This window comes from Electrophorus electricus, chromosome 10, assembly GCF_041902795.1.
Source record: "Electrophorus electricus isolate QZ-2024a chromosome 10, ASM4190279v1, whole genome shotgun sequence".
Lineage (NCBI taxonomy): Eukaryota > Metazoa > Chordata > Actinopteri > Gymnotiformes > Gymnotidae > Electrophorus > Electrophorus electricus.
Window position 1 is genome coordinate 26945777 of NC_137506.1, and position 11308 is coordinate 26957084.

The 11308-nt window shown below is 41.9% G+C and overlaps 1 protein-coding gene across 11 annotated transcripts in view; it reads right to left on the reverse strand.

Annotated features, from left to right (window-relative positions):
* gphna (gephyrin a) overlaps window positions 1-11073 on the reverse strand; it is a 65400-nt gene extending 54327 nt beyond the window's left edge. For 10 of the 11 annotated variants that reach the window (XM_027014059.3, XM_035532999.2, XM_027014056.3 and 7 more), the window contains exon 1: window positions 10930-11072. In XM_027014059.3, coding sequence (XP_026869860.1) covers window positions 10930-10993 — 64 coding nt within the window. In that variant the 5' untranslated portion in view covers window positions 10994-11072. Of the gene's footprint in view, window positions 1-10929 lie in introns of all 11 variants that reach the window. The other variant, XM_081721174.1, reaches the window with a different exon arrangement.
* Between the last annotated feature and the right edge of the window lie 235 nt (window positions 11074-11308).

The following is an 11308-nucleotide window of genomic DNA, read 5'->3' on the forward strand; positions in this document are numbered from 1 at the left end:
TGTGTTTTGAGTTGTGTCAGCTTGGGCAGGGGCCTATGGTAGTGGGTGTGTCCATTACTGCACAGGGAGGGATCATCCGAAAACCATTACCGCAGGACCAACTTTTATTTAAACCAAAAAAGAAAGTGCTCAGATTCGTTTGTGAAAAGTTTGTAAAAGTGGTCCGAATAGTTTGTTGATTTTCATATTTCAGTCCACCCACATTCAGTATGCGACCACTTGGTTGTCCCCTGCCCCCCTGCCTCAGTAACACCAGGCAGTAAAACGGCTCAGATAGAAACGGCCAGGGTGGCATCCAGCCCACTTAACATTATGGCCTGCTTAATCTCTCTGCCCCACATCTTTAATTCAACTGTTATCATCAGCAATCATCTCATGCACAAATGCGATTCGAAGGCATTCAGAAAAACAAAAAACACAGAAAAGCCTGCCAATACTGACCAAATGTGGAAGAATTGTAAGACTGTTTCAGCTGCCGGTTCTGACTGAAGCACAAGGCTGTAGTTGGCTTCTGCCTGTTACCTTCTCGTTTGCAGCCCTAGTTACTCCCTGTTTGACTGGCCTGGAGTTTTACAGTCAAAACAGCAGATGTTGCTGAAACGTATGCATGTATGCAATGATACAGGTCTAATTCTCATAATATAGGTCTGGAAAGTGGAAAAACATCTATAAAGACGTAAAGATGAATCAAACTAGACCCTAAACGGCTATGATGATCGTCATGCACTACTACGTGATGCCCTGCTACGTGGCTGTGTTAATCGAGAAGATTAGATGTCTGCATGGAAGAGGAATATCTGAAAAGCATGCATACAGCCTTGCGAGGCTTTCTTTTAAAGTTGCTGTATTTGAATCATATGCTTGGCTTTGAGGTTTGTGTTTAAAGAAATTCATCACACAAAAAAACAATGTGGAAAATTAATGAACGTGAAAAGTGGTTTGCTAGCAGTTATATAGTAAGGTATTCTGGAAGTAAATGTGTGCTTACGTGACAGCTAATCTTTCTTTTGAAGAAACCCTTTTATTTTGTTTCTCCATGTTGTTGGTCTCTGATTCACCCTGCACATACATACCTCACACTTTTGTGTGTGCTATAATGCCTACTGTATAGCTGTGGATCACTCCTATGGTTGGATGGTGTTTCTGTAAGAATGCTTGTTTTGTTATGTATATTTATTCATTAGAGAAATGCAAGATGGAAAAATATGCACAGTGCATATCAGAACATTATACAGAACATATCAGTATCACATACCTGTATTATAAATAACAGGTGTGTGAGCGTGCGTGCATGTGAGAAGAGCATGACAGGGGCCCTAAGATCTCGAAGATCTAAACATGACCAGATGGGGGTGAGGACAGCTGTGTCTTCTGACAAACCAACGCACATGCACACTGTTTTATATTTTGTAAGGATGTGAAGTTGACCATCTTTCTCTACATTTATGTCATAAGAATTTTCTAAGTCTAACCCTAAACCTACTTCTGACCTTGACGTCAGGAATGCAAAATGTATTTCCTGTTTCAGTTTAATATCTCTCTCTCTCTCTCTCTCTCACACACACACACACACACACACACACACACACACACACACACACACCCCTACCTAACTGCATTTAACAATTCTCATACTTCTCTCACCCTTTCATGATGGTATTAATAGATGTCATGTGGGAAATCTGCCATCAGATGATCCAACCATGTAGTTTTTAACAGAAGAGGTAAATGACCAATGAAAAAGGGAAGAACAGGGAAGAGCAAAGTGACAGCCTCCATCAGTGCACCTGCAGCAGTGCCCCTCTAGAGCGTCTTACTCTGCCACTTGACCCGGAAGACATGGGAGACAGCAAGAGCTTCACCAGGCCTCTAAACATCAGCCCGGCTCTTCCCCGCCACGGAAGCCCAGAGGACTGGCTACTGCCCTGCTCCTATCTGTGTGCACACACACACACCTGCACCCTTGCACATACCTAGTGTGGAGGAAGCAGAGCACATGCTAGTGTTTAGCCCTCTGGCAGACACTTCAACGGTCACTGACCCACACGTCCACGTGCATAGGCCTGTAGGCTGGAGTAGCCGGAGGCTCTGTGATGCAGGGGGGAGGGCAGAGCGATGGTACCAGGCTGGATCCGGCACAGCCCCCGAGCGCTGGCAGCAGCTGCCTGCCTGTGATTAATGCCCGTGTTACATTATCTAAGACGCTGCAGTCGGCCCGCGTCCGGATAAGGCTGGACTTCAATTATTCATCCGGACTGAAGCTGACAGCTCGTGGACGCGCTCGTGCAGACGACCGTGACGTTGAGGAGAAAGCGTCACTGCTCAGGCAGCTGAGTGCTTCTCATGCTTGCATTAACCTGCAGCCTGCACTAAAAGCTCATTCCTTTATTAGCTGCAGTTTCATTTGACATGAAGTGTCATCTAAGAGTTGGCTCAGATCCCACAATTCCTAAGCGTGGTTTTTGTTAGGGTAAGTAGTCAGTAAGAGAATTTGCTGGGGGTAGACAAAAAGGGCATCTTAAACCTACAGCTAGTATCAGAGCACACACTGAAGTATGTAGTCTTTTATTATATAGCCAAAACTTTTCCTTTTAGTATAAGAGACACTTCCTCTTATAACCACAATATGTTCGAGTCTGATAAATAGTGTTTGTCGGTGGGTGGGTGGAGCGTGTATGTACGTCTCTGATTTAAGTCGCTGAAATATAACAGCATAACAAACAGCTCAAGATGCTGGCACTAAATATAGTGACACACACTTTACAGAAATTAAATGGAAAATAATATGAATGATGTGTGGTCATGCTGTGAAGATTTGACAGAGAGTAAGCATATCCCTCAACAGCAGATGTAAATAAATGCACACACATGCACATGTAAAAAAACACAAATACAAGACAAGTGCTTACAGTGAACATACAGTACACTGCTTGCAAGTGAACAAACAAACAACAGGCACACACAAAAGCGCACAGCAACATCAGCACACACCAGTTTCCAGTGGTACTAGAACAACTGCACACACACAAAAAGGTACAACAGTGTGTTCCTTAGACATCAGCTTCAACTTACACTGAAGATGAGAGTCACCATTTACTCTCTCAAAAACACACATGTAACAATTATTGATACCTGTGGAAATTCTTGTGAACCTTTGGCACATACTGCCATTCATCTTTGAACTTTTGAAGCAAACCCGAGTCTTTAGGCGCTCGTAAGTTGTCCTTGTTTGTCTGTGTCACTGGTGGATAAACACATACATAGCAAACACCCTTATCTCCATGGATAAGATCAGAGTACACTGAAAAAAAAGGACACAGAACAATTCAGAAATATCTGACTGTCAGAAGTCAGGGAATGGCTATAAGAGTAACAACAAGATTCATTCATTGAATTTATACAGCATTTTCTCAATCCCAAGAATGTTTTACAGTAGGAATATGGTTTTATATCTGATAGACGTGTGAATCACCTGAAGCTGTGGTAAACCTGGCTGAAGAAACAGCATGCCACCACCATGTCCACCTGACTGCTGGGCATGGAACGGGGTTGCCACTCAGCAGGGGTCCTGACCAAGGATGAACGGAGTAGCGGGTGCTGGACACCATGTGCATGGCAACAGTTTGTAACTGTACAACTATAAAATGTACCTATTCTGTACAGGGAGCTGATATAGTGCCCAATGAGTGTAAGTTGTTTCTAATAAAGTGGGTAGCAGGCGCCGATCAGTGCCAGGTGCACCTGGTAGGAGGCTAATGCTTCACAGTGATACAGAGCATACCTTCACATCCGCTGAGCCAAACCCCGGTGGGGCGAACCGAACAGGAGAAAATCCCCGCTGAGGACCACAGATCTGATTACATTTGTATGGAAGAATAACCTCAGATCTCTTTATATGTATTCTAACCACCTTAGTCAGTGGTAGGATAGGGTCAGCATGGTTATCTTGGCAAAGAAAGGGTCCACAAGGCACAGTGTTGGAGTGGCAAAAATGAGAAAAATGCTTCTTTTAGGTAGTTTGATAGGAATTTGTTAGTTATTTTTGCGCTTTGAATGATAACCTGAATTGTTCGGGTTCTCTCATATTGTCAGTGTAAAGTCAAGCTAATCAACAAAGAACCAAGGGTGGCAAACAGTCCAAAAGACTTTCTACTTGCAGACTACAGATTTATTACAGCTACAGCTCCTCTGGACATACACACACGCACGCACACGCACACACACACACACACACACACACACACACACACATATATATATATATATATATATATATGTGTGTGTGTGTGTGCGCGTGTGTATGTGTGAGAGAGAGAGAATTGGCATCTAGATGTGTATGTAGCATGTGTTAAATATATGACTGTTCTCCTTCTCCCTCAGACCTGTTTAATCAGGTGTCAGGAAGGCAGGAGCAATCGCCCATTTTTCCAGCGCTGTACTGATGGCCAAGGTCATTTTTAGGAAGTCAACACAGTGGGTCCATTTGGACTTGAAGACTACAGGTATTACACCTTCAGGTCTGAATTAATTCAACAATGGGTTTTTGCTGTATAGTTTCTTCCTCATAACCAGCAGTTTTAAACCCAAACTCATGTAAAATCAGGGTCAATGTAAACACCCAGAAATGAGGTTATCGCCTAAAAATCATCATAAAACCATTCTCATAATACAATTCCCGAAACAATTTATTGTGATATGAAACACAATATGATATGTGATGGCAACAGGGAGGGAGAGACGTTAATGCAGGTGAGGAGAGTCTTTTGTCTCCATGATAAAGGCAAAAACAATACCAACAAACAATAAACAAGCTGGCGGAAAGGCTCGCAGCGCAAAGACGGGAGAGAGCAGGCTACTCTGTGGCAGCGTCTGAAGGAGCACCGTCAGCGAGCAATGTGCACCGCTGGAGGAGTGTACCTGTGGGCTTTATATAAGGAGAGAACAAACAGTGCTCGTTGTTAATAATCAGGTGACTTGGAGCAGGGCAGGTGCGGAGTGTGTATATCTGTCTGTGTCTGTCTGCGACTGTGTCTCTGTCTGTCCATGGGCATGCTCTCCTGCTGGGTGCCCTACGCAACGTGACAGAAACAATCAGAAAAGGTCTACAACTTGATAAAAGTGCAAGCAAAGTTAAAACTATAAAACTCTAAATAACTCTAAACTCTTAAAAAAAAACTTGTGGATAAGAACCTCTGTAGTTTAAAGTAAGATACTCATCAAGGAAAAGTCTTACGATTTGCATGACTGGAGAATGAAAAATGAAACATTAAACACTAATGAAAAAATGGCTTTAGCATTTCTCTATACATAAATCCAATTCCAGCATACAGCACCAAGGATGGGAATAATTAAATCTCTAGCTAACAGTGTTAACAAAAATGCTGTTAGGTGTTAACAGCATTAATCACTCTAAGAGGATTAATAACAGTGCCATATCATTTCACAAAATATTGGTATGCATCAGTAATGGTATCTATATACTATCCAGCATCATGTTATCAATAAATCTCTTACTTGGAAATGTTGTGCTTCCTGCTCTCACAGACAAGAGTAGCTTTCAGGGATGTGTATGATTCTGAAGCCCTAAACTTATCCAGTGGTAGGCTGTCTCAGAACCAAGTTGCATGCTAACACACACATACACACTCACATACACATATACTCACACACACACATACACACACAGACTCATTGAGTACAATGCAGATGCTACTTATCCATGCTCTCACCAAAGAATATATACACAATGAATATATTCACAAAGAATATATACACAAAGTCTTCTGATCCCGAAGAAAAATCTTCTGATCCCGAAGAAAAATAAGGTCCTACTCACTTGAATCTACAATTTGATGCTCGATTCACCCTGAATCCGTAACACAGGGATACATGTTTTGGAACATGCTTAACAGTGTTGTCATTGTTTTGTTTTTGTACATTTGTTTGTTTGTTTTCAAAAAGTACTCTTAAGGAATTATGGATTATTAACTGTTTAGCAGTGGTTTATTGAAAAGCTCCATCTGAAAGTATAAACCACATCTAGTAAAAAATGGAGTGTGTCCCTGGCATGGATTGTCCCAAGTGTAGTGCTTAATTGTTCATAACTGAAATTCATGCACTAGAAAGTCAAATATGCCTTTTGTGATAGCAACACTACAGAACGCTTTTCAAACACACACACACACACACACACACACACACACACACACACACACACACACACACACACACACACACACACAGAGAACACTGAGGTTTGATGGTGCTGTATAAAAGTCCTTCTAGATCACAGCTCCCAGCGCTCTCTGAAAATTCTGAGCAGGCTCTGGCCATGATACTGATGCCACTATGAACTCTTCCACATTTATGAGTGGATGTTACAGTGTTATGGAGGTAGACACTGGGCAACCCCCACTGGGACTGCAAGGATAAAGCCTCAACCAATGGCAACAACGCAGGGCTGGGTGGTCTCACCATGTGAGGACAAGGAGTATGTAAGGACAATCCTTGACAAAATTGGTTCTCTTTATCAGGAATTATTCGATGTTGAAATGAAGCTAAAATGTAAAAGTCCTCAGGTTAAACTAAAATCCTACTGCAAACAGTTATAAAAAAATTGGTAGGTCTAGACTAGGCTATCTTTTAGTTACCACTTGAAGAGGGAGCAGGTATCAAGGTGACTACTGTGAGTCAACTATTTCACCCAGTTTGAGCCTCTGCACTATAAAGCTGAATGTAGCTTCAAAGACAGCTACTTGCAGAAGGAAAGCCATCTGCCTGCTGAAAGCTACAAGCTCCGGCAGCCAGCAGTGGCCTTAGCATGACGATGCAATTCCCTCTCTCCCACATCAAGGTGGAAATCCAATCACCCCATGGATGAGGTTATTAATGTGGTAACCTGAAGCAGCCAGCAACATGATACTGAATAAAAAGCTATGTTGTTTTCCAAAGCTGCTTCAGAACAACTGTATTAAACTCATATATGGTCCTTGTGGACCACATCTGCAATTATCATGTTACTGAGGACATGCAGGCTCACCACTTTCACAGGGGCCTTAGGGATGTGAAATAATGACAGTTACTACAACTAGTCCTTCACTGTTAACTCGTCAGGTTTGACAAAAAGCCCTTCTTTGTGATAAACATTCAGGTCTTTATGGGCCTACATCCAGAAAACAGAGTGCTCATTTCCATACTATTGTCTAATATTTAGCCCTAGTGAGATGGCAAGCTTCCACGTGATGCAGCTGGAGATTCTGTCCCTTTATTAAGTGTGCCACTTGGGAGCCAACATAAGCCCAGTCTCATGTCATCACATCTGTTCAATAATGACTATGTGATACAATATTGATTCAAACTTACATCTGAATTCCAAATTTAGAAATGTATGTAAATACACATTTTTTTCTGATTTCTAATTTTCATTCTCTTCACTGTGTTTCACTTCAGTGAGACCATTAGCTCATGACCAAACAGGATAAGACAGTCATGTGGTGTGCTGTTGTGTTTCGTGTCTCACACCATGAGAAGGTGTAAGACTTACAGTCATGTCTCTGAGGTAAGCGTTTGTTGCGAGATGCCATGGCTGTAATTGATGACGTGAGGTGATGGTACAGTTAACTTACTATATCCATAAACTTTGTGCCACATCACTGACTCAAGAAGAACCTTAGATCTGAAGAAAATCTATCACTTACAGAGGCAACTGTGGACTCTCAGACAAGATTGGATCTTGGCAGTGATCCACATCTTTCAGCAACAAGGTCTTCTAACGCTCAAGTCTTGGTATATGAGCCCTGTGAAAAGTTTCTTTCTGGTCTGCTGAAGTTCTGTCAGGGAAAAAAGGGACTCCCAGCCACTATTTATTGTGCCATACATTAATTTGGTTTCCTGCTACACGCAAAACACACACACTTACTAAAGATTTAGAGACTTAACAAGCCCGAAAGAGGACAATGTGGTGCATTTGTGTTGGGAAATAAAACCCACGACAAACACAGATGTTAACATGCCTCACCAACAGTTACTAAATATGGCAGCTCAGAGCAATAAATAAATGCATGCACACAAAGGCATAAACCTCCACCACTACAGAATTGCCTGCTTTTAACAGCTCACACTAGGGCTACAAGACAGGCAAATCCAAAGGCAATACTGCAATTAATATTTAACAATAATATATTGTGCAGCCACAATTTAGATATTAACTCCTCAGGATATGAGAAAACATGTCTGAATGAGTAATAGTTCATTATGGTTGCAGTACATTCCTAGAAACTGGCAATACCCCCACATTTTATTAATTGTTGATTATTTTATTAGTCATGGCGCAGGCCACCACTGCTTAAAATTGTTTCTCCTTATTGTTCCACAACAATCCTCCCTGCCACATGGTGGTGCTATTTAAAAATGGCTACTGAATTCACTTAGAATTGATAAAGTAAGCCCAGGATACTTGACAGCTACCATGTTATTCTCTGTATAATAAAGGAAATTGGAAAGAAACAGCTAGTCCTGCAGTGAATTCTCATTTCAGGTAACATGAACCCTAGCAAGGCAGGCCCCAACTATGGAACCTGTTAAGAGAATTACTAATGACTTACTATGGCTAAGCACTAATGCCCCCACAGTGGAAGGGATTCCAAATCACTGTGCTAAAACTTCATGTACAGCCTATGCATCTGACACTCTTTTGTTTGCAAGATCCAGGCATGCATGATCTAATTTAAAGATGTAAACAGCCTAGATGATACTTGCGTCAACATATTTAGAAAATATTAGACATTAAGCAAAAACTAAATCGAGCAATCATGATGAAAAATTATCCTGGACGAAACAAATTGTAGGTCTCAAATGAAGCAACTTCCATAATTAGCTAAAACTAACTGCCATTAATTACAAAACATGAGGGCCCCAAGACCCCTCAGATATCAAATGCCCCTTTCTTTATTAATCCTGACATGAAACTTCAGCCGCACATTTCTGAAAACCATTTAAAGCTTGGTGTAGTGCTTAGTGTTGCAAGAGCCATCCTTCTGAGCTCATCACGTTTTAACGGAGTGTATCTCTCGACCTTAGATTTACTATTCCTAGAATGAAGGCCCTACTAATAGCCAAAAAGATCTCCATCTTTCCATGAATATCTAATGGATGGCATCTACTGACAGTGTGGAAAACAAAATAATGTGAGTAAAGAATATCATTTGGTATATTGTTTATATCTAATTTTTGTACAACAACAATACTGATGATTTTTATTTACACAACACATTTCTTTAACTCAAGATTTCCTTACAATGTTGTTCATACAAAAATAAATAAAATCCCAGAATCTATGTACACAAAATAGACAGATGAATTCAGTCACATGTCCATGATTGCTTTCCCGTTTCAGGGATGTATATTGGATTGTTTGCAGTCTCAGTCTCAGTCTCAGTCTCTCTCTCTCTCTCTCACACACACACACACACACACACACACACACACACACACACACACACACACACACACACACACACACACACACACACACACACACAAACAAACAAACAAACGCATCTGCTTCCTAGATATGCCAGGACACAACGAAGGAACTATGTTAACTATGTCACATATGTTAACTATGTGAACATTAGGCCAAGCGTTACTGTGACTAATAATTGGCTACATCAGCCGAGAGAGAGAGAGAGAGAGTGAGTGTGTGTTCCCACCATGTCCTCGGGAAACTCCCTCACACCTTTTCAAATCGCGCAGTAGTTTTCGAGTTAGGTGTAGCTCAGATAAACGATAAATGGTCAATCTGAATGAAAACGTTTCAGTACCGTGACACTGTGAACAGCAGCATCGCGGTTTACTACCGTGACTCGGGAGACGCGCGCGTGCGCGTATGTTTGTGTGTAAGTGTGTGCGGGTGCGTGTGCGCGCGAGAGCGCGCGCGCTCAGACAGGGTGATTCCCATACCCAGGTACACTAGATGCAGCCAGTTCCCTCACTTAAAATATTCGGTTCGCCGCGCTGACATGGGTATTTAGCAACTCATGCGCGGAGACATAAGTATTTAGCGACTCGTGCATGTCGTGAATACGTGACACACAGCAAACTAATTGACATTTGCATTCAGTCGCTGTATGCAAGTGCTTCCTTATCCCCTCCTTTCTCATGGGAGATCAACGACAGCACGGTGATCTTTAACTGTAAGGGAGCTGCTCCGTCGTGTGTTTCGAGAAATCACAGCTTCCGTCAGTGATTACGATCAAAGAGGGGTAAACCGTGTTACCGTGTGCGTTGTCGTTAGACCTGGAATTCATGAAAGCCAGATGCTATGCCAAAGTACCTGACTTTAGAACACGCGGCAGCAGAATTTACACTGTGGTGCATTCACATATTCACACACATTCGTTGAACCAAACTGTAATTAAAGCTGAAGCACTGCCGTGCAAAATCCAAGGTAAAATTATTCAGCGTGACCTACTGCAGGTGCTATATTAATGACAACTGCTTTAGCACTTACCAAACAACAAAGACGTGGCTATATCCACATATATACAACATAACTGTCCAGAACAGCTGAGTTTTCTAGCGCCATAAAGATAGCTGGATGTCTTGCGTACAAGACATGAATAATTCATCACACAAACTGTTTTCTTGACACTGGATTTTGCTGCATGACAGACGTATGACGAACCATAAAGACGTGCACGAGTAGCCGTGGCTTCAGGATTAAATCGCAGCATACATAGCCAGAAACACAAAGCTTTAAACCTTTGTCGTCTGCAAAGAGTAGAGGATAGATAGGCAACGCTTTCTAAGATATACTAGGAAACCTGCCCACATTGCTTTCATTAAAACGGACAACAGCATAGACATCCACTGACACAAGCAAGACAAACCGCCACAAAATAAAACGATTCTATACCATTGCGGATTTACCTGTTAGTATTCCTACTCGAATTTGGTGATCGTGGTTTGTTAAAATCATTCCGTCTGACGCCATGTTTACCAGCGCTCTCGCCCGCACTGAGAGCCCTTGACAGAGCCGAGAGTCGAGAGCATCGAACTACGGGGGAGGGGGAAAGTGAAAGTGAACGGAGTCAGGCGAGAAAAGCCGAATTATGAGCAATCCAAATTATACTAAGAGAAGAGTTCGACAGAAAAGTTGAAACTCTACAAATGACAAAAGTAAAAACAATATACAGAAATGTAGATCAATCTCAGGATAAGCAAAGGACCCGTAGATGGCAGTAGCATGATATAATATGGGAAATTGACTAGAGCACAAATTCAAATCACTGTCCTCATGGTCCAAGCC